Below are 25,498 nucleotides of genomic sequence, written 5' to 3' on the forward strand. Positions count from 1 at the left end.
CTTGCCATTTATTTTTATACCTCTTTCAAATATATTTCTTCATGTGTTATGCCTTAAATAGCAAGCAGAAATAAATTACACTGTAAAAAAAATAGGTCATTTATTTTAAAGTAAAGTAGTGATTTGGTCCAGCTGAAAAAAGATTAAAAAGTTGGTACTTGGGAAGCTGTCAAAAGATTTCAAGACCCTATATACATAACATTGTCCGTATTTTGAGTTAAAGCCGATGAAGTTTTCTATAATTTTGATATAAATTGTCCCAAAGTAGAACAACACACTATAACGATTGAAAACACGCAGGTGGTTGTTTTTTTTATATTTATTTATTGTCTCAAAGAAATGCATTACGAAATAACTCTGTACTCAGATCTATAGGCACCAATTGTGCCCCTGTAATAGCAAACGTGTTCCTTTACTGTTATTGCCAAACTGAGTAAGAAATAACTCTGTACTCGGATCTATAGGCACCATTTGTGCCCCTGTAATAGCAGACGTGTTCCTTCACTGTTATTGCCAAACTGAGTAAGAAATAACTCTGTATTCGGATCTATAGGCACCAATTGTGCCCCTGTAATAGCAGACGTGTTCCTTTACTATTATTGCCAAACTGAGTAAGAAATAACCCTGTACTCGGATCTAAAGGCACCAATTGTGCCCCTGTAATAGCAGACGTGTTCCTTTACTGGTATTGCCAAACTCAGTAAGAAATAACTCTGTACTCGGATCTAAAGGCACCAATTGTGCCCCTGTAATAGCAGACGTGTTCCTTTACTGTTATTGCTAAACTCAGTAAGAAATAACTCTGTACTCGGATCTATAGGCACCAATTGTGCCCCTGTAATAGCAGACGTGTTCCTTTACTATTATTGCCAAACTCAGTAAGAAATAACTCTGTACTCGGATCTAAAGGCACCAATTGTGCCCCTGTAATAGCAGACGTGTTCCTTTACTGTTATTGCCAAACTGAGTAAGAAATAACTCTGTACTCGGATCTAAAGGTACCAATTGTGCCCCTGTAATAGCAGACGTGTTCCTTTACTGTTATTGCCAAACTCAGTAAGAAATAACTCTGTACTCGAATCTTAAGGCACCAATTGTGCCTCTGTAATAGCAGACGTGTTCCTGTACTGTTATTGCCAAACTGAGTAAGAAATAACTCTGTACTCGGATCAATAGTCACCAATTGTGCCCATGTAATAGCAGACGTGTTCCTTTACTGTTATTGCCAAACTGAGTAAAGATTTAAAATTATATCTAATTGATACATTTAACAACATTTACCCTTATCTTGATAAGATCGTTTCGTTCAATAAATAAGAGTTCTCTAAAGGTACTGCCCACATTAACTCAAAGTAACTAACTTTAAATAAATTAAATATTTTCTATTTTAGTTCTACACCGCAGAAATACTAATGACAAAAGGGATAATTTTTCTTTTCCTATTGTTAATTTGTAAATTTCGGACAGTGTTTCCTTTATTCAATTGGCAGCGCTTTACGGAGTTTATTTGTCACAATAAGTTTGTTATGTCTGCGAATGTCGCGACGTAGTATTTTGTTGTAACTGGTAAATCATGTAGGCAGAAATTTATTTTCTATACATTTTTTCAAAGCCTTACTGAATTCTTTGATATATGTATATAGAATATGTTTAAATTATTGCTCAAGCAAACTTATTTTTAGCAGAATAGCACATCCTAAATTTAACGGTGATATTGTTTACCCAGCCCTGAAATTGACAAACGATCCGGGAGATCTTAATAAAATAAACATTCCTAATTTTATGCTATATTCAAAAAGTTACCTGTGACGTCACTTGTTTTAGGCGTTGATATAACTGTGTTAAGCACAGTTCATTATTCATAATAGTGATGTATTATGTACGTTCGTAAATTAATAGAAGTTTGTCCGTTGTTATTTAGTAATTTACATCTAAATACGTCTGCGTATTAGTTTAGTTATCTTCTGAGGTAAATATCTACATTTTTGTGCTTTGCATAGTATATAACCATAAAGATTGGATGTGAAATACCTGAACGTATAAGTTGTCTGAATATAGATTTGAATTTACGAATGAAGTACTTGTACCGATGATAAATTTGAGTTTTCTATTTACAAATTTAATTTACAAAATGTATAGTTTCAAAGTTGTGATCATATCATTGTTTACTTGTTCTTTAATGCTCAAAAATGGTATGGCTTATATTCCAAAAAAATATATATTGAAATAGTCTTTCAAATATTCTTTTAGTTTATGCCGCTCTTGTTTTATTACCTGAACAATTCAATACTGATCCTCACCAAACCAGTGGTTTTCGGAAACACTTCCAAACCCATTCTTGTAGTCACTCAAGAATCTGTAGAAATCAACAACACTGTCGACGCGCCGCTGTACGATCTAAAAATATATCAATGCATGATTATGTTTGTAAACAAAAATACTTCAATAAAAGCACAAAACATATATTTGACTAACCGTCCCCCGGTATCTCCGATGATAACAATCACGGGTAGTGCCCTCGTCATACCGATGAGCGTATAGTCCAGTAATCTTATCATGGTTTTGTTTAGTTAGACATTACTGTGTTAAGGATGTACACCTCTGAGGAGTCGAAAATTTCTAGAATTAAACATTTTCTTCTTAACCTGATTTTTGGGTTTATAAAACTGTAAAAAAAAATTAGTGAAGAAAAATATGGTGGTGCACTTCTTTTTTTGCTATGGCCTTTTGAAAATATCCAATTTTGACGAGTTTGATAGAGTTGTGTTTGAGTACAATATTTTTTAATTTCATTTATATTTTCCACTTGTATCACATGCTTTGGAAATAATTCAAGAACGAGATTTCAAACTGAAACGTCAGAGGAATACATCCTTAATTTATTATATTTTGAACATATATCAATAAAAACTACATTTTTGCAGGCAAAGTATAAACAAATTCTATCATTTTTAATTAAGACACTTAAGTCTTTTTGATTTCAAACAATACCAACAAATAAATATTCAAATATTTTGTTAAAGGAACTTCATACCATTAATTAAAGGTAGTAAATCATGTGAGTATCTTTGTTTATAGCTAATATAACATCAACAATTGTATCAGATAGTTTATTATTTTTTTTCAGAAAAATGCTTGACGTTGGGATATTGCTTCTGAAGGGAGGGATTTTTTAATTTAAATATGAAAATCGAATCGTTTGTCATAAATTCTTGTACTAAAATGACCTCTCATGTCAAATTCTAGGTATAAGTCTAAGAATGGAGCAAAGAAGCCGTGTCTGTCGACTCTTCAATTTCATGTTCTTTAGAAGTAAATTTGAAAAGTTTTAATTGCTAATTGAAAGAACGACATCAATATATCTGATTGTAAAATTAGATGACCTGTGGTTTTTTCGATCTTTTTTTTTTCGTCTGAAAGATTATCAAACTCGTATGAAAATAGGAATAGAAATTAGGCGAAGCGCACAGTTCGTTCCCAAAAGAATGTCGACAATTTGTTGGAAAAAATCTTCCTAAAAAATCAAATATGTTGTCAATAAGAAAAAATCCATCAAACAGATCACGCATTCCACTGTGTATCATGTTTTACTTGTTTTGTGGTCTGTTTACAAAAATATGTCGTATGGTATCCCAAAGTAATATTTTTATAGCGTATGCTACCATTTTTATGTTGAAAAACATTGTTAATCATTTCTATAAGAGGATTTTTCTTTACATTACTTTTCTTTAAACTAATCATAATTGTGAAATTCAATACAGTGTATACTTTAATTGATATTGAAAACAAGCTTTTTTAAACATTAGATCATTCCATAATAAACTTATGTGAATTAATAGTTGTGTTTTTGTTTTATTTTAGAATTAGACATGTTAAAAGAATTTGGAAAATGAGCAGTGAAATATTTGTTTTGTTAGATAATATAACTTTATTTCCTGGTTTCAAAATTCCAATAAAAAGTAAGGACATTTATTATATTATTATATAAACCATTATTCAAGACCTTTTAGCCACTGGACTTCTTAATTTTATTTATTATTTCTTAACTATATGGCAGACATTTTACTTTCACAATCTTTAAGATGTTATAGATTTAGTTTCTTGGTATATTGATGTCATAACATTAATAACAAACTAGATATATAACATCTAAATGATTGTGAAAGTAAAATGTCTACCATGAAATTTAAAAGAAAAAAGAAAATAAAGAAGGCCAGTGTCCTAAACGTCCTAGAATATGATTCATATACTATAATTTATTTGACATGATTTTGATAGTAAATGTCTCTCTGCTTTCTTTGTTACAAGAATTCCATTGGTTTTCATTTTTAGATTATTAAGTCCAAAATATATTTTTAACTAAAAAAAATAAATTAACAAATGATAATTATCTAATTGGAAAGTAGCCTTTTTGTCTTTGTGGGCGGAACTGACACTTAAGGTTTTTACAGGTGTTAAATCAATACCTTGATTTTTACAGCTAACAATAGGTGAGCTTGAATAATTAAAATTTAATTGATTTGACTAGAATTATCAATAAATATGTATGCAGTTTATTTTCTTATTAAATACAGGATTGCAAAATTCATATTTCTATTCAAACATGTAAAGAAAACAAATAATCAAAACTTGTAGAATTTTTGTTATAAAAATTGTGAAAATTTGCGTTATCGTCATAAGTCGACCATGACAGTAGAAAAAAATAACAAAATTAGTACATTTGTACTAAACATTTTTATATTTGAAGATTTTTTGGCATTCCAAGAGAACAACAAAATATGTAGAAAAACACATATCGTAGATCACAAAAACTCACTGTTTAATTAACCCATATAGTTGCACCCTACATTCCGTAAAGCATGAGTGAACTGACACTATTAAAATCAAATAGCATCAATCATACTAAACAATGATCAATCATGCTGAGCAATGACCAATCATACTAAACAATGATCAATCATACTAATCAATGATCAATCATACTAAACAATGATCAATGATACTAAACAATGATCAATCATACTAAACAATGATCAATCATACTAAACAATGACCAATCATGCTTAGCATTAGTATGAGGATTTTCTTTTAGTCTGTATATAAAAAGTATAATTTGTAATCAGTAAGTAATCATTTGAAATATTATATATAAGTAGTCTAAAAGTAATCATGATTTCACTTGTTTGTTTTTGTTTGTAATCTATAACATTGCGATTATTTGTAATCAGATAATGAATGATTTATGATTACATAAGAGTACACTGCAAAATTTAATCGATTACAACTGATTACGATTACTAATTACGATAACCTCATGTCTGATGGGGAATGGTCGTGTTTTACAAAGTTTAAAAATCAAAGTTTTAATAAAACTTATTTCAGAGAAAGATCAAGATTTAAAATTGTCTAGATTTTAGAATCCTCATATGGGTAATACCACTACACGAGTAAACAGTTTTTCTTTTACTGAGGAAATAATCTTTGGCAGACATTTTTTTCGTCAAACATGTAGTGGAGCCGATAATATACGGTTGTTTGTATGGAATGTTGTGTAGCTTTTGTAACTGATACAAACAAGTGTTAGTCCACCTATTTACTGCTCAATAAAATGTTCACTGAAGCAATAAAAGACCGAAGAGCAACCAAAATCTCATTCTTGTTATAAGATGTGTTTGTATGTGGGTTAATTCGAGTGCACATTTAATCCTAATTCTTTTACAAGACACTCGTAGTAGTACCATTTGCATACGAAGACAAGCCACCAAACGTTATATTGTTTACAGTACACTTTGCCGATTAAACTCTCCAAATTAATTTTGTTTTCCTTCTTAGTCAGTTCAAGGTATATTGTGTAACTTTGCTTTTTTAAAGCGTTTTCAAATAAAACTATCAATATTGGGCTGAAACACACAAACAACATTTCTTATGTAGATTGTTTGACTTACTATACAGATTCAAGCATTCCATTTGCTTTTTATTTGCTTGTTAGAATAGAACTGATTTAATTTAACTTGATCATCTCCCACTAAACCAAACTATGACAAAATCACTGTACTAAACGCTTCTCGATATGACGAGATAACTACTGCAGCATTTTTTAATTCAAAATCATGTCAAGTTTATACATATCAAAACACTAATTAAACAAAGCAAGAGCCTGTTTAACGAGACGTTTTAAGGATAATGACATGTATGAGAATCGAGTCAGGACATTTCTTAGATTAATTCTAAGAGTCTTCACTAACACTCATTATAAAATACAGATATTAAAGGGTGTCCAGTTCCTTATTGCCTGTGATCCGTAGTGAAATAATTCACGTAGTCCGCTTGTACGAGATGTGTTTTTGAACTTTATAAAGGTAAGTTGAAGTTATACATCTACCGTCACATCCCATTTACAAAAATCATGAACGTGATAAAGATGATTCATGCTCTTCAACTTCGTACTTTATTTGGCCTTTTTAACTTTTTTGGATTCGAGCATCACTGATGAGTCTTTTGCAGACGAAACGCGCGTCTGGCGTATATACAAAATTTAGTCCTTGTATCTATGATGAGTTTATTCAAAAAGTGTTTTTTTTAAACAAAAGTTGCAAGATCAATATTTAGAAATTAAGGACACATGTTCTATACTTCTATCAGACTGGCATTTGTCAATATGTGCAAAAGGTGAAACCATTTCAACTATTTGATAATAAAGAGAAAACTACCGATATTTGACAGTAAAACTTACAATTCTAGTCAAATTAGATCCAACAATAACTTCCTTTGCTACTATCAGTATTCAATTTCACAAATGCAAATTGGATATCTATTATAATACGTCAATTCGTCCCTCCTTATGCATCCATTATTCAGAAATATAAAGCGTCTACTGACGGTTTCACATTTCTGATAGTTTTACATTTCAAGATTCATAGAATATAGAAGTCTTTAGTCTTTGAATTGTTTTACATTGTCTTATCGGGGCCTTTTATAGCTGACTATGCGGGATGGGCTTTGCTCATTGTTGAAGGCCGTACGGTGACCTATAGTTGTTAATGTCTGTTTTATTTTGGTCTTTTGTGGATAGTTGTCTCATTGGCAATCATACCACATCTTCTTTTTTATATTTAGACACCCTTCAGGTGTATCTATTAATAATAAACTACTGTGAAATAAGGTTTTGCATAACTTATGTCTGCAATTGTTTCTTTTTATTTTATTCTATTATATGTGACGTTAACTAGTGATATATATCATAACCTGGAATGTTGTATTGAAATTTTTTTTTTTTTTTTTTTGGCTTTTGTTTCATCTGCTACGCATGTAGGTAGAATTTGTCTATTCATGGTCAAAGGTTTATTGCTACTGACAAGACTATCTGGATATAATGTTTACTCTAGGCATAATACGGCTTTGAATTTCAACTTTATCATAAAATTTCAAAATGGCCATACTTTGTTTCTCAAATGGATCTTTAATGTTTCTCTCTTATACCGATATCTGATTTCTTGCCTCGACTTGACTTGAGCATTTGTTCAATTGGTTCATGAGCCTTTTTTTTTATTTTTTTTTTATTTGATGTTTTTGATTTTATTAATTTTATATACCGTCCATCCACCGCCGTTAGTATCCATATCACAATATACATCGATCTTGTTAGTGACATCCGGGTATATTTCAAATACTCCGCTTCTCGTGCAAGGGGGAAGGTCACTGCAGTCTCTTGGTTTAAGGTTGCTTTGATCTGCAGAAAGGACATAATATATTAAATTGGATAAAAAAATCTTGGCTTCACATTGTAATCAATCGATTTATAAAATGACCTTTGAACAACGGTATACTACTGTTGCCTTTATTATGATATGTAGTTTGCATTTTGTTTATGCTTTTTCGTATGTAACCGGATGTGACGTACTATGATTTGGTGGTATAACACCTTATGTGAAAGATTTGGTATAGATCAAGGAAGTACCAATTAGAAAGCTTTTGCTAATATGCTTGGTCTATATGCTATTTTGTGCTTCTTTATTACATATTTTTTTTATTGTGATTGAGATTATAAAACAATGTTGACTGCTGTATTCCTATTTTTGAAATCATGTCTGTTTGTTTTGATCACGCATAGTTTAAAATATAAGAAATTTGATGTGACTGTCATACATGTAAGAGGTTAAGCAAAGTTCAATCCACCATTTTTTAAATAAGAAAACGCCTCCACCAAGAAAGGAATATGACAATTGTTATCCGTTTGTTTGATGTGTTTGAGCTTTTGATTTTGCCATTTGATTAGAGACTTTCCGTTTCAAAATTTCCCCCGAATTCAGGATTTCTATGATTTAATTACCACTGTTATTAATATAACCTATGGACTACTAATATATAACATCATTGGTAGCTACAAGAAGCCAGAAAATGAAAATTTTGTTAGAAACCTCTAAATGACTTTTCTTGAGTTTTCCTTTGTCAGGATTAATATTTTTAAATTGTTTGCTGATGTTGCTTCCACAAAATGTTATGCTTACTTATACATACAGAATGTTGGCTATACTGTTTTTTGAAATAACTTTTTTTGTATTGGAATAAAATAGATAAATAGTAAATCAATAACGGAGCAGAAAAAAACCAGAAAATGGTCCTTTTTGCAAAACAAACCAACGCAAATATAGCATTGTTTATCGAACAATTAAGTAACAGAACTTAAACATTAATAATTCTTTTATGATTCGATTAATTTGAATGATACATAAGTTTTTGTAGTTAGTTTTTATCAGATTGCAAATTTCAAGTAGTAAATACTTTTGCATTAACCAACAAATATATTCATGCGCCAGGCCAATTCAATGACACAAGTATACATTTAACGTGTGGTAGAGTTTACGAGTGTGAAAAATTATGTTCTTAGTCTCAAATTGTAAAGAAATATATGGAAAAAACATTTTTTTCAAGGAATTTATTGGTGTATAAACTGGACCAAATCACTCACAAACATATCAGTATTTGTTTGTGAGTGTTTTCTCGAGTTTTACACACAAAAATTGCTTTAAAAAGGCCTTCAATCCTATATTGAAAAGAAAAAAGTTTGTTTTCCAGATTAAAATAAAGGCGACAGTAGTATACCGATGTTTAAAAATCGAAACAAAAAAAGAATTCGGGTCAAAAAATAAAACTGAAGGAAACGCATCAAATATAAGAGGAGAACGACGACACAACATTAACATGTAACACACACAGAAACGAACTTAGCATTAGACAAAATTATTGATAGATATCATATCATTAAAATTTGGTTTGATGCTATTAACTCTTTTATGTATAACTTTATTTCAAACATTAAGCGTTTGAAACTTAAGTCTTCAAAAACTATGATAAGTTGACAAGGGTTTTCAAATAGGGACGAAAGGACTAAAGGGACAGTCAAACTCATAAATCGAAAATAAACTGACAACGCCATGGCTAAAAATGAAAAGGACAAACAATAGTACACATGACACAACATAGAAAACCAATAATAAACAACACGAACCTCACCAAAATCTATATAGTTACAAATATTAAACACATGTACGCATAATGTTGAATATCTAAAGTTAAAAAAGGTTTTCAATTACCTGGAATCTTCACCATAATGTTTGAATTGTCAGTTGTCTCAGTTTCTGGTGTACTCATAGCTTGTAGAACAACACTGCTGGACTAAAGAACACACACCTGCGCATTCAACTGATGATCGCACGATATCAATCGAAACTGTCGTGTTACTGGAAATAATTCTCTTATTTTCCTGCTTATCAAACAAATTACGTTTTAAATCCGTCAATGCGAAAGAAAAAGGAAGAGATATTTGTAGAATAACTAATACTGTGTAAAGTAAAAACATTTTGTCTTGTCATAAGATGAACATTAGAAACGTCACTATATGAATTTCATATAAAAATAAATGTTCATAGATTTTATTTTATCTTTTCCATGCGACACGTACGTTTTAGATTTCTCGCACTTAGTTTGCTTGATTTATATGACAATAAACTAAATATTTTTCAATATTTGATGTTAATAATTTAATAAATACAGGAAACATAGAACATTTTGAGCTACAAACTTTAAATTATACATGATTCTATCGATTAACAAAGGTACCAAAGTACAACAAAGGTTTTACAATTTTAAGAATTTTTTAATTTTAAGTCATGCTTCCTTTATTTTATATTTAGTGACATAATTTATTCAACGATAACATTCAATTACAATCGTAAATTAATACAAATATTAACGAGCAAATTCCCCTGATTGTCTTCCTGTCTGAAATATTAATGCTTTCTGCAGTATTAAGGACTATATGAGATGGAATTAAACACAACTGTTATTCAAATGGAATGCTCTAACCCACCAGTTCCTTTCAAAATGCATCCATAATAACATAGGATCGAACCGAGAAAATACATCCATAATAATATAGCATCGACCGTGCAAATACAGCCATAATAATATAGCATCGAACCGAGCAAATACATCCATAATAATATAGCATCGACCGTGCAAATACAGCCATAATAAGATAGCATCGAACCGAGCAAATACAGTCATAATAATATAGCATCGACCGTGCAAATACAGCCATAATAATATAGCATCGACCGTGTGAATACAGCCATAATAATATAGCATCGACCGTGCAAATACAGCCATAATTAGATGGCATCGACCGAACAAATACATCCATAATAATATAGCATCGAACCGAGCAAATACATCCATAATAATATAGCATCTACCGTGCAAATACAGCCATAATAATATAGCATCGACCGTGCAAATACATCTATGATAATATAGCATCGACCGTGCAAATACATCTATAATAATATAGCATCGACAGTGCAAATACATCTATAATAATACAGCATCGACAGTGCAAATACATCCATAATAATAAAGCATCGACCGTGCAAATATAGCCATAATAATATAGCATCGACCGTGCAAAAACAGCCATAATAATATAGTATCGAACCGTGCAAAAACAGCCATAATAATATAGCATCGAACCAAGCAAATACAGTCATAATAATAAAGCATCGAACCGAGCAAATATATCCATAATAATATAGCATCGACCGTGCAAATGCATCCACAATAATATAGCATCGACCGTGCAAATACAGCCATAATAATATAGCATCGTCCGTTCAAATATATCCATAATAATATAGTATAGCATCGACCCGTGCATATACATCCATAAAAATATAGCATCGACCGTGCAAATACATCCATCATAATATAGTATAGCATCGACCGTGCATATACAGCCATAAAAATATAGCATCGACCGTGCAAATACATCCATCATAATATAGTATAGCATCGACCCGTGCATATAAATCCATAACAATATAGCATCGACCGTGCAAATACATCCATCATAATAAAGTATAGCATCGACCGTGCATATACAGCCATGAAAATATAGCATCGTCCGTGCAAATATATCCATAATAATATAGTATAGCATCGACCCGTGCATATACATCCATAACAATATAGCATCGACCGTGCAAATACATCCATAATAATATAGTATAGCATCGACCCGTGCATATACATCCATAACAATATAGCATCGACCGTGCAAATACATCCATCATAATATAGTATAGCATCGACCGTGCACATACAGCCATAAAAATATAGCATCTACCGTGCAAATACATCCATAATAATATAGCATCGACCGTGCAAATACAGCCATAATAATATAGCATCGACCTTGCAAATACAGCCATAATGATATAGCATCGACCGTGCGAATACATCCATAACAATATAGCATTGACCTGTGCAAATACAGCCATAATAATATAGCATCGACAGTGCAAATACATCCATTATGATATAGCATCGTCCGTGCAAATGCATCCATAATAATATAGCATTGAACCGAGCAAATACAGCCATCATAATATAGCATCGACCGTGCAAATACAGCCATATTAATATAGTATCGAACCGAGCAAATATAGCCATCATAATATAGCATCGACCGTAGCAAATACAGCCATCATAATATAGCATCGACCCGTGCAAATACATCCATAGTAATATAGCATTGACCGTGCAAATATATCTATAATAATATAGCATCGACCGTGCATATACATCTAGATCTATAATAATATAGCATCGACCGTGCTAATACATCCATAATAATATAGCATCGACCGTGCAAATACATCCATAATAAAATAGCATCTACCCAGCAAATACAGCCATAATAATATAGCATCGACCGTGCAAATACAGCCATAATGATATAGCATCTACCGTGCAAATACAGCCATAATGATATAGCATCTATCGTGCAAATACAGTCATAATAATATAGCATCGGCTGTGCAAATCCATCCATAATAATATAGCATCAAACCAAGCAAATACATTCATAATAATATAGCATCGAACCAAGCAAATACATCAACAATAATATAGCATCGAAAGTGCAAATACATCAATAATAATAAGGCATCGACCTTGCAAATACATCCATAATAATATAGCATCGACCGTGCAAATGCATCCACAATAATATATCATCGACCGTGCAAATACAGCCATTATAATATAGCATCGTCCGTGCAAATATATCCATAATAATATAGTATAGCATCGACCCGTGCATATACATCCATAACAATATAGCATCGACCATGCAAATACATCCATCATAATATAGTATAGCATCGACCGTGCATATACAGTCATAAAAATATAGCATCGACCGTGCAAATACATCCATCATAATATAGTATAGCATCGACCCGTGCATATACATCCATAACAATATAGCATCGACCGTGCAAATACATACATCATAATATAGTATAGCATCGACCGTGCATATACAGCCATAAAAATATAGCATCGTCCGTGCAAATATATCCATAATAATATACTATAGCATCGACCCGTGCATACACATCCATAACAATATAGCATCGACCGTGCAAATACATTCATAATAATATAGTATAGCATCGACCCGTGCATATACATCCATAACAATATAGCATCGACCGTGCAAATACATCCATTATAATATAGTATAGCATCGACCGTGCATATACAGCCATAAAAATATAGCATCGACCGTGCAAATACATCCATAATAATATAGCATCGACTGTGCAAATTCAGCCATAATAATATAGCATCGACCTTGCAAATACAGCCTTAATGATATAGCATCGACCGTGCAAATACATCCATAATAATATAGCATCGACCGGTGCAAATACAGCCATAATAATATAGCATCGACAGTGCAAATACATCTATATTGATATAGCATCGTCCGTGCAAATACATCCATAATAATATAGCATCGAACCGAGCAAATACAGCCATCATAATATAGCATCGACCGTGCAAATATATCCATAGTAATATAGCATCGAACCGAGCAAATACAGCCATCATAATATAGCATCGACCGTGGCAAATACAGCCATCATAATATAGCATCGACCCGTGCAAATACATCCATAGTAATATAGTATCGAACCGAGCAAATACAGCCATCATAATATAGCATCGACCCGTGCAAATACATCCATAATAATATAGTATCGAACCGAGCAAATACATCCATAATAATATAGCATCGAACCGAGCAAATACATCCATTATAAAATTTTATAAACAATTGAAAATATTGAAATTGGAACGACGAATGTGTCAAAGAGACAACAACCAAACAGAAGATAACAGCCGAAGGCCAATAAAAGGTTTGCAATGCAGCGAGAAAATCCCACACCCGGAGACGTGCTTAAGGTGGCCCCTAAACAAAAATGTATACTAGTTCAGTGATATGGAACGTCATACTAAACTCCACATATGAAAAAAAGAAACTAAAATTCAAATTCATACTGACTAGGGAAAAGGCGCAAACATGCGGTGGGGTTAAATGTGTGTGTTTTTATTTTTATATATCTCAACCCTCTCCCTATACCTCTAGCAAAGGTAGAAAAAAAACACAGACCAATACGCACATTAAAACTCTCTTTAAAAGAAGTCCGAGTCCGATGTCAGAATAGGTAACTGTTGTGAGTCTTTATTTACTCCTTGGTTTTGATTGTTATTGTCTTGCTATTAAGCTTAATGAGTTACATCGAGGGAAAGGCAGTGTTCATTATTAGTATTAGCTATATTTAAAGATAGTTCATCAGGATAAATTTCTGTTTTTTTAATTTTTGTATCAGTTGTTGTTACGAAGAGTCTTTGCTGATTTTAGTAAAACAAATTGTAACGGAAATGTCAAAGAAACAACAACCAAACTTGTTGACGAGATGACAATTCTGTAGATTTCTTGATTACAAGAATGGTTTCGGATCCGGAAACCACTGGCTGAGTAAATATCACTATTAAATGATTCCAAAACTAAGACAAAACAGGCTGAAAATATATAAGGGTCAATTGAAGTTCAAGAGTCAAAATAAACTATTATGAACTGTCATGAAGTTCAAAGTTTTACACGAGACGATTTGGAATTTTTAAATCATCTACCAAAAACTGTAAACCCGAATTCAGAACTCATTACTTTTGATATTGTCAGCCTATACACAAATATCCCTCATGACTAAGAATTACAGCTGTAAAATATTGGTTAGAAAATACGGAAAACGTCATTGAAAACAGATTAACAAAAGAATTTATCCTTGCATCTTTGAAACTTATACTAGAAAGAAATATTTTTTACTTTAACGTCACATACTATCATCAGAAAAAAAGGAACAGCTATGGGTACTAAAATGGCGCCTTCATATGCAACTTTGGTACTTGGATGTTTGGAACAATTATTATACGAAAAAATGGGTCACAAGTACGGAAATGAATTTGCAATTAACATACGTCAAAACTGGAAACGATTTCTTGACGATTGTTTTATAATTTGGAATTCGGATATATCTGTCTCAGATTTTCATTCTGATTTAAACTCTTTAAATCAACATGTGTGTTTCACTATTAACAGAAATGTCAGGGAAATGCCGTTTTTGAATATTTTGGTAATTATAACGAAAGACAATGAAATTGTCAAAGATATCTTCTCTAAAGACACTGATAAAATTAAAAAAGGAAATGAGGAATGTGTCAAAGCGACAACAACCCGACCATAGAGCAGACAACCAAGGGTCTTCAATGTAGCGAGAAATTCCCGCACCCGTAGACGTCCTTCAGCTGGCCCCTTAAAAATATGTATACTAGTACAGTGATAATGAACGTCATACTAAACTCCGAATTATACACAAGAAACTAAAATTAAAAATCATACAAGACAAACAAAGGTTGCAGAGGCTCCTGACTTGGGACAGGCGCAACATTGCGGCGGAGTTAAACATGTTTATGAGATCTCAACCCTCCCCCTATACCTCTGGCCAATGTAGAAAAGTAAACGCATAACAATACTTACATTAAAATTCAGTTCAAGAGAAGCCCGAGTCCGATGACAGAAGATGTAACAAAAGAAAATAAATAAAATGACAATTATACATAAATAACAACAGACTACTAGCAGTTAACTGACATGCCAGCTCCAGACCTCAATTAAACTGATTGAAAGATTATGTCTTTATCATATGAATATCAGGCACAATCTTTCCCGTTAGGGGTTAGTATCATACTTTCATAAAATATATGAGAAGAAAGTACACATATGTATCTAAAATTTTACTCAAACCATCCAAAACATGTAAAATTAAATATACCTTTTAATCTAGCGTCAAGAATAATTAAATAATAATTACTATTACAAGTACAGACATATTACGCAATAAAAGACAGGAAGAATTAAAAGCGTATTTAAAGAAGCAACAATACTCGGTACAAGAAATAAATTACGGAATTCAAAAGGCACTGACAAAAGGACCAATTGTAACAGAATCACGGCGATCCGAAACTACCGAGGAATCATCGAACAATTTAAACAAAATTATTCCGTTTGTCACAACTTATAATCCGCGAGATTATGACATATTTAGTTTCATGCGACAAATTGAAACAAATTTACACATAAGTGAAAGAATGTACAAAGTCTTACAGAAAAAGAAGATTATCAACAGCAAAAGACAGTCGAAAAGTCTGAAACGATATTTAACGTCTTCAAAATTTGACTTTAATGAAACTGTGACAATTGTAAAAGAAAAATGTACCGATAAAAGATGTATGACTTGTCCAAATTTAATAGAAAAAAGTTCAATTTATTTCAAAAATGGAAAGCCTTTTACTGTTAAGCAAAATATGTCTTGTAAAAGTTCATACGTCATCTATTCTCTCATATGTTCAAATTGTGAGGAATTCTATGTTGGAACTGTGGACAAGAATGACTATACATAGACAGCAAACCAACCATGAAGATTTAACACTCATCAGGGCAAACGACCATTTCCATCGTTGTTCTAATGGACGATTTAAAATATTCCAATTGTATATGGTTAATCGTCAAAATGATTTTCTCCGTCCGGAGGAAGAAAGAAGAATTATTCATAAACATTTTCAACCCGGGATTAAATGATAAATGATATTCTAATTTTAACGTAACATTTTAAAGACTTAAAATGACATTAGTAGTCTCCCTTGTATTTGTTAACGTCATACTATTGTTAACGTCAATCAATGGTTTTATATATATATATACAAGTCACATTACTTGAAGATCTGCGAAAGCAGTGAAAGTACTAGTAAAAAATGCAGTGATGCATTGAAACTGTTATTATCTTTTTCTTATATGTTACCAGCATACGGACATTGCTTAAATTTTTCTTATATATATATGTAGATATATATTCTATTTCATTTACGGGGAGTTGATGCTCATCTTGTTTTATGCTTTATTTAATTCAGGCCTTTCTTTGTTACATAGTGCAGTGAGGCATCCTCTGTGAAATTTAAAATATTGAGCATGCACTAAATTTTTGCTAAATATTTTCATGTTGCAATGTTTGTGCATACTGATAGAATCTTGAGTTCGATTGCATGGTCATAGTTTTCATCAACTCTTAACAAAATGTTTGTCTCTCACAGTTGAATCATTCCTGAAATTATCTCTTGATACTACACTAGGAGTCTGCCTGATAATAGCTATCAAAGGTACCAGGCTTATAATTTAACCTGGCAGACGCACGTTTCGTCTAGATAACCCCCATCAGTGACGCTCAGATCAAAATAGTTAGAAAGCTAAACAAGTACATTGAATCAATGGGTTGTCGTTGTCTGGTCTTCGCAAACAGGTGAAGTACAAGGTTGATGAGCATTAATGATCTAAAATTCCAAAAGTTGTGCCACATACGGCCAAGGTTATACATGCCTGGGATACGAAAATACTTAGTATTTCGAATAATTCATATTTTTACAAACAGTGAATTTATAAAAATGATAAATTTGGATGACAGATCTAAAGAACAGATCTCTATAACGTAAACGTTTTCTGTAAAAAAAAAATCTGGGGGTCACGTTTCATCTTCGGTGTTTCTTTCACGAACGTTTTCAGAATGCGGGAATCAAAGATGCATGAAGTGGTAGTCTATCACTTTTATCAACCATTTTGAAGTAAGATTTATATTCAACATTTATACAGAAAGACAAAATGACATTTGCATTTGTTTTGATCCTCTTAAAAGATGATCCGTCAATAAAATAATAAAAATACTTATTATAATAGTATAATGTAGAACATGCAATAACATTTATATTTATACTTTTATTGTGTTTTACCAACTGGTACAACCGTAATGAATACATACTTGTTTTCAAAAGATAAGAATTAGTAAACTATACATGTTTTAAAGTAAATTCGGTACGGATCGATGTTTATTGTACTTCAAATGTATAATGAAGAACAAAGTTAATCGTAACACTTCAAAGTTGATTCATTCAAATTACAGGCACGTAAAATCAAGATGATAACGTTTACAACATGTAATGTATATATTTGTTTAATGTTCATCATAAATGTCATGCAATAAGTATAAAAAGAAGCAGTGTTGGACACTGGGTATCTGATACTTACAACCACCTAGTAAAGAACAGGAAAAACAAAAACTTGTCACCATGAATAAGTTCATTACTGTATGTTTGTTGCTTGCTGTTTTGGGTAAGTTATAATTTACATGATATGTTTATGCTTATTGCATTTTCTCAATTACGTGTTTCCTTGTTTTAATCATTAGTCAGTTTTAAAGTCTTCTACGAGTTAAGTTTTTTTGTGAGTTTACTTTTTTCAGTCTATGTACCAATGCCATGTATCCGAAACAAAAGTCAAACTAAAGATTAAATACCACAAGGCTAAGTAAAAGCAACCTTTTTTGGTTGGAGAAGCATTGTTAATTAAGTTTCCTTCATGTGCTCTTTTATTTATAATTGCACATCAATTTATTATCAACAAGTTTTACAAAAATTTTAAAAAAAAATGAATAAAATGAATAAATGAATAAGAAACCAAAATTTTCTCCAGTGAACAATATTTGATTAGACTTTCCTGGCTTAAGATTTATTACACTGAGATGACTGGTACAGTTAGACTTTACATTATGCTTTCGTTCATAAGCACTCAGTAACAACCAGATACTTAGTAAAACTTTATAGAAATACCTCACTATCCTTTGTCTTTAACATGTTTGTATGCCCAACTTACGATAGTTGATGGGTCAATATGTGTTCTGGTCTCTGCGTCCGTTTGTTCGTCTGTCCGTCCGTTCGTTCGTTTGTCCGTCCGTCTGTCCCGCTTCAGGTATAGTTTTTGGTAAAGGTAATTTTTTATTAAGATGAAGTCCAATCAACTTCAAATTTAGTACACATGTTCCCTTTGATATGAGCTTTCTTATTGTTAATCCTAGTTAGAGTTTTGATCCAAATAAAACACATCAACGAATGAACAACACAGTCATATTCCTCACTTGGTACAGGCATTTCAAATGTAGAAAATGGTGTATTAAACCTGGTTTTATAGCGATAAACCTCTCACTTGTATGACAGTTGCATCAAATTCCATTATATATACAAAAATGCGTGAATAAAGTCACTTAACTCATTGCTTTCCTGTATCATTTAGTAATTTATGATACACAAAAAAGTAAAATAACAAAAATACTGAACTCCGAGTTAAATTCTAAACGGAGAGTCCCTAAGCAAATAGAAAAAATCATAAGCTCAAACAAATCAAACGAATGGATAACATTTCTTATTCCTGATTTGATACCGGTATTTTCTTATTTATACATTATCTATTCATTCGAATTCCCCGTTGATTAATGAAGAAATTTTTAAGAAACTAAGCTATGTAAATCTTTACTTAATTTATGTATTTTTTGTATGTCTTTTCGTCCTAACGTTTCTACCTGATTAAGGACTTTCCGCTTTAAATTTTTCTCGGAGTTTGGTATTTTTGGTGATTTTACATTTTGTTCATCTTTTCTTAATGACGTGTTTTTTTTTTGTAGGATGTACGTTAGCAACTGCAGAAGATGGTTTGTGCGCATGTGGTATGATATATGATCCTGTGTGTTCAATGACTGGGAAAACGTATTCCAACGAATGTGTACTGAACTGCAAGTAAGTGCTCTTTACTCATTGATTGGTGCATTTTACTTTATTAACAGCTTTGCGAAGTTAAGGTTATATACAATATATTGTTACATATTTTTATAGAGTCGATTAAAAAAAATTCAGTTCAACTTTCAAAGTGTGGAGTTGTTTGAAAAGCCATGAGTGGTACAGACACAAAATGAAGAATATTGCAAACTCGATTATTGGTGCCGTCCGTAATCATATCAACACAAACACTTGCGATTTTGAATCGTCTATGTGGCCCATTATGTGTCATTCCGTCTTCAATTAAAACCTGATAAGTTCGTTGCTGAATCAGATTAGTGCTGAAACGCAGAAAAAAAACAATAAGTCCGTTACTATTCTACATCGTGATAAATAAATATGTCTAAACTAATAAAACCTGTTTTGTCAAAAACAGTATCAAATCAAAATGCAAACTGAATTTAATTCAAAATAATGTAAGACGAAGGTGGTTGTCTAATAAATTTCCATAATGTAGGTTATAGACAACCAGATAAACGACATCATAGTTTATGAATACTGATTCTTATTGAAAATAAAATAGATGAAAACCCGTTGTATCTGAATACTATTCAATTTTAGCCCATTTTTCCGAAACTCAAAATGCTTATATCATATACATTGTATATTACATTGAAATCCAAAATTTCTTATGCACTTTTTTAAGTTGCCCTCCCTAACTAGAAACTTTTTTTTGACACCATCAGTTAATGCGTAATAAAAGAGGTTATAATTAATACATGCTTAAGAAAAAATCTCCTATATGTTTACAGCGCTGGTGAAGTGGTGGCATCACGTGGAGTATGTCCAACTAAGAAGTAACCTCAACAATTTGCAACGGTACGTATATACAGTACTATCTAACCATGTAAACATAGTAGATGGATATGTGGTAGATATATTAAAAAGACCTTAAGCAAACAGTAAACGCCAACAGCAGCTACGTTGTTGAACGTATAATACAAAGACGAACATAATTTTGTGATATGTCACACATATTATTACTGTAAATTTATATATTTTCGTGGGTACATATTTTCATGAATTGCCCCAAAAAAAGTGATTTCGTGGATTTGTCAAAATCTGCATACAACCTGTCCGAAATTTGTATTTTGTTGAATGTCACCTATAAGCACGAGACCCACGGAAATTTATACCTAAAGAATAGAATAATAATAAATCAACAATAGTTGACAAAAAAATATTCAAGATTAGGGCTCCAGTGCATTGATAATCAAATATAAAGCACAATTTGAAATCCTTCCGATAAATCAGATATACTCTCTTTGAATGTGGGACCTAACACTACAGGGAGATAACTCTGTAAAGTCATCTAAACGTTTTGATTACGTTGTGTTGTAAAATCAATATTTAGCTTCTCAATGATCAAAATTGGTGTTTGTCAAACTGCTATATAACCAGTGTAATTTTTCTGACAAAACGGTTGGTTCAAAATTAATGAAATTTTTATATTTTTGTTAAAGGGTCTTTGACAAAATTTTATGAAAATTAAACGAGCCAAATTAATTTTAGTGAAAGTGTTGGGTACCACCTTAACAATATCTTTTAAGCGAGTTGATCTATAAACCCTTGGATAATGGCTATACATCAAATTTTTCAGATTGACCAGGTTAGAGCTTTTGCTTATGTGTTTTCTTGTTAATTAATCTGTGTATTCTATCATTATTTATGTTAATTTATTTTTATTCGTATTTTAATTTATTCAGGACTGGTTTTGGATACAAAAGACTGAACACATTGGACTTGATTTCTTCCTCTTAAACAAATTTGTGATTCACATGGTGATTGATATTTTTTGACACTACTCTTAAAAATCTAATGAAATAAAACATTATTAAAATAGAATTATGTTCCTTTTTAATGCGACTCAAAGATTGGTCATTATGGCATCAGTGGTCTTTCATATGCTCCTGGATTGTTGTTGTGTCAATTGTTACTTTGAAATTTCATTCTAAACTTATTTGATGTGGAGAGAAAGATCAGCCACGTCCAATTGAAACTTATGTGCTGTTTGAATTTCTTTATCTGGTTTTGTTGACATACGTTGGGATTTTGATATCATTATTCAAATTCTTTTGAAATTCTTTTGGTCTCTTATTTCGTTGTTTACTAGGCACGTTAGTTATAAAATTCTTATACTGTTCGATTTTTGACTTAGGAAATATGTATTTGATCTCACTTCCCCTATATTGCATGGTGTTATTCTGAATTTCTGGCAAATATTAGAGAATAAAGCTGCGTTGAGAGTGTCAAATTAACACGAAAAGTGCGGGAAAAACACACTGACCAGTCAGAGATGTAGAGGAGTAATGGTCATTAGATTAGTGTAATGTGTTTTCTAGATAAGAAACCACATTTGCTTATGTTGTGACATGTGTACTTTTATTTGTCTGTTTGTCGTTTTCATTTTTAGCCATGGCGTTGTCAGTTTTTTTTTTCGATTTACGTGTTTGACTGTCCCTCTGGTATCTTTCACCCCTCTTTCACTGCTAAATACAGAAGTTCGTTGAAAAATCTAAAAATGAAATGATAAGATTAGAGTACATATTTTTCTTTGCTGTTAATTGTGTTTTTGTGCTTCTTACCCATATTTTTTTTATTTTTATTTGGTTTTTTTTATACCGCTGTCCCAGTTAAGGGGACGGTTTAGCGCTCACAAACATGGTTGACCTTGCCATATTCTTTGTGTACCTGTTCCAAGTCAGTATAGCCTGCACTATAATAGTTGTCTTTGGTTCAGGACTGCTATGTCTGTTTTTATTTTTCGTTAATAGTGTTGTTACAAAGAGTGAATAGTGAATATACAATTAATTAAGAAATACCTGTATTGTACAGAAGATGCATGGAAAACGAATGCCATAATACTATGAGAGTTGTATATCAATGTTTATATCTGCATTTTTTGGCAAACGTGATGCAGACGCAAAATAAACATACCACATCCCTGTATTTTTAGCTCACCTGGCCTAAAGGACCAAGTGAGCTTTTCTCATCACTTGGCGTCCCTCGTCCGTCGTCGTTGTCGTCGTTTTAACTTTTACAAAAATCTTCTCCACTGAAAATACTAGGTCAAATTTAATCAAACTTATCCACAATCATTATTGGGGTATCTAGTTTACAAAATGTAAGCGGTGACCAAGCAAACCAATCAAGATGGCCATCATGGCTAAAAATAGAACTAAGGGGTAAAATGTAGACTTTGGATTATAACTCTGAAACCAAAGCATTTAGAGCAAATCTGACGGGGATAAATTGTTTATCAAGTCAATATCTATTTGCCCTGAAATTTTCAGATGAATTGGGAACTGGTTGTTGGGTTGCTGTGCCCCAATTGGTAATTTTTAAAGAAATTTTGCGGTTTTTGGTTATTATCTTGAATACTATTATAGATAGAGATAAACTGTAAACAGCAATAATGTTCAGTAAAGTAAGATCTAATAATAAGTTAACATTACCACATTGTCAAATAACCCCTTTAGGAGTTATTGCCATTTATAGTCAATTTTTAACAAATTTCATTAATTTGGTAATTTTTTGTAAATTTTTACAAAATATTGTCCTCTGTTTCTAATGGGCCAATCAAGTCTATTAGATAGAGAAAATTGTAAGTAGCAAGAATGTTCAGTAAAGTAAAATCTACAAACACATCACCATCACCAAAACTCAATTTTGTCATGAATCCATCTGTGTCCTTTGTTTGAAATGTATGCACATAGACCAAGGTGAGCGACACAGGCTCTTAAGAGCCTCTAGTTGGTTATTATCTTGAATACTATTATAGATAGAGATAAACTTTAAACAGCAATAATGTTCAGCATGCCCACAATAGTCAAATAACCCCTTTAGAGGAAAAAAGGGACGAAAGATACCAAAGGGCCAGTCAAACTCATAAATCTAAAACAAACTGACAACACCATGGCTAAAAATGAAAAAGACAAACAGAAAAACTATAGTCAATTTTTAACAAATTTCATTAATTTGGTAAATTTTTGTAATTCTTTACAAAATATTTCCCTCTGAAACTAAAGGGCCAAGTTCATTACAGATACAGAAAATTGTAAGAAACTTAGTAAAGTAAGATCTACAAACACATCAACATCATTAAAACACAATTTTGTCATGAATCAATTTGTGTCCTTTGTTTAATATTCACATAGAGCAAGGTGAGCGACACAGGCTCTTTAGAGCCTCTAGTTTATATAAGTGTCATGCGCTGTTCATGCATGTCTGTATTAGCAAGACAAAAATTGCACCAAAATAAAGGCACTTGCAAAGCATTTTCAAATTTGAATCTAGGACCAGCAAAATAGCCCTAATGAAGCTAATTTGCATAAACCGGTAAAATAGCAATAATGAGGCTATTTCGCCAGAATCAGTAAAATAACCACTGCCAATTTTTATTTCAACACTAATTTCATGAATATTTATTTCAAGGTAGTATAGTATCATATTATGGCATTTGCTATAAAAAAAAAAAAAAAAAAAAAAAAAAAGCATTATAACATACTATAGAATTTTATCCAATGACCACAAAGTAAAACATATTACAAAATACAAAAATAGTTCAGTATCCTTCGTTTGAACATTTTAGTGATTTATGGCATTTGGAATTGCACAACAAATTTTGATTTTACACACCTTGCATTTACATGAAAAAAAGTAATATCACAAAATTCTGAATTTCGAGGAAAATTAAAAGCGACGAGAATGAGTTAATCAATAGCCCAAACACATCAAACGAATGGAAAGAAAACCTTAATCACCATTTTTGAAAACGTTTAAAATGCTTCAAGTAGCGAAAAATGAAGCGCTCATGCATCATTGCTGCAAATAAATCTCTGTCTTATAAACGGCTTCAATTTTTTTTTCTCGACAAATATCCTGTTAAAACTCCTATAGCTGTTCCAATGCTGTTACAGTACCCAATTGCTTCAGATTCATAATTATACTTTAGATATTTCAAGGATCGGTTGGGGCATTATTATACTAGGTATAATGACATTATCCCACACAGCAAGTTCTAATAATTTAAATTCCATTTAGTTTTATTGGTACTTATATGTTCGGTTGGATCTGTTGACGAAACATCGCACGCCTTCTTGCAAATATGATGGGCGTTTCAACATCAGTGTTATTTTGTCTAATGCTTATTTCCTTTCTGTGTGTGTTACATTTTAATATTGTGTCGTTGTTCTCCTTTATATTTAATGCGTTTCCCTCAGTTTTAGTTTGTAACCCGGATTTGTTTTTTCTATCGATTTATGAGTTTCGGAGAGCGTTATACTACTGTTGCCTTTGTTCAACCTGATTGTCACTCGGGACAATTTCTTTTAATCTATCAGAATTGTCACTGAGGAAAATTCTTGCCATTGTATCCGAATTGTCACTGTCGTTGATTTCTATTGAATTAACTGACACGCATAGACATGTGTGCGTTTCATTTCCTGTCTCTATCTATTTTTTTGTATTTTGTAAATAAAGGTAAATAAATATAGATAACAAAAAATATAAAAAGGAAGATGTGGTCTAATTGCCACAGAGACAACAACAATCATAAGAGACCAAAATGACACAGAAATTAACAACTAAAGGTCACTGTACGGCCTTCAACGATGAGCAACGTCAATACCGCATAGTCAGCTATAAAAGGCAATGAAATGACAGTGTTAAACAATTCAAATGAGAAAACTTACGGCCTACTTTATGTTAAAAAAAAAAGAACGAAAACATATATTTAACACATAAACAAACGACAACCACCGATTTAGAGGCTCCTGACTTGGGACAGACACGTGCAATACATAAAGAATGTGGTGGGTTTAAACATGTTAGCCGGATCCCAACCCTCCACCTAACCTAAGACAGTGGTTTAACAGTA

At 31.9% G+C, this 25,498-nt stretch overlaps 1 protein-coding gene and 1 long non-coding RNA gene across 2 annotated transcripts in view; one reads left to right on the forward strand and one right to left on the reverse strand.

Annotated features, from left to right (window-relative positions):
* Window positions 1-9,651, reverse strand: part of LOC139501997 (fibrinogen-like protein A) — a 29,382-nt gene extending 19,731 nt beyond the window's left edge. Inside the window, exon 1 of the mRNA XM_071291317.1 lies at window positions 9,594-9,651. Within this exon, the coding sequence (XP_071147418.1) occupies window positions 9,594-9,651 (58 nt within the window). The remainder of the gene's footprint in view (window positions 1-9,593) is intronic.
* An 8,334-nt stretch (window positions 9,652-17,985) lies between these two features.
* On the forward strand, window positions 17,986-21,465 carry LOC139500778 (uncharacterized). The gene is made up of 4 exons (XR_011658359.1): window positions 17,986-18,124; window positions 19,470-19,581; window positions 20,373-20,439; window positions 21,327-21,465. It is a non-coding gene; the product is annotated as an uncharacterized lncRNA (long non-coding RNA).
* Window positions 21,466-25,498: the final 4,033 nt, after the last annotated feature.

The sequence above is a fragment of the Mytilus edulis genome, chromosome 13, assembly GCF_963676685.1.
Source record: "Mytilus edulis chromosome 13, xbMytEdul2.2, whole genome shotgun sequence".
NCBI lineage: Eukaryota > Metazoa > Mollusca > Bivalvia > Mytilida > Mytilidae > Mytilus > Mytilus edulis.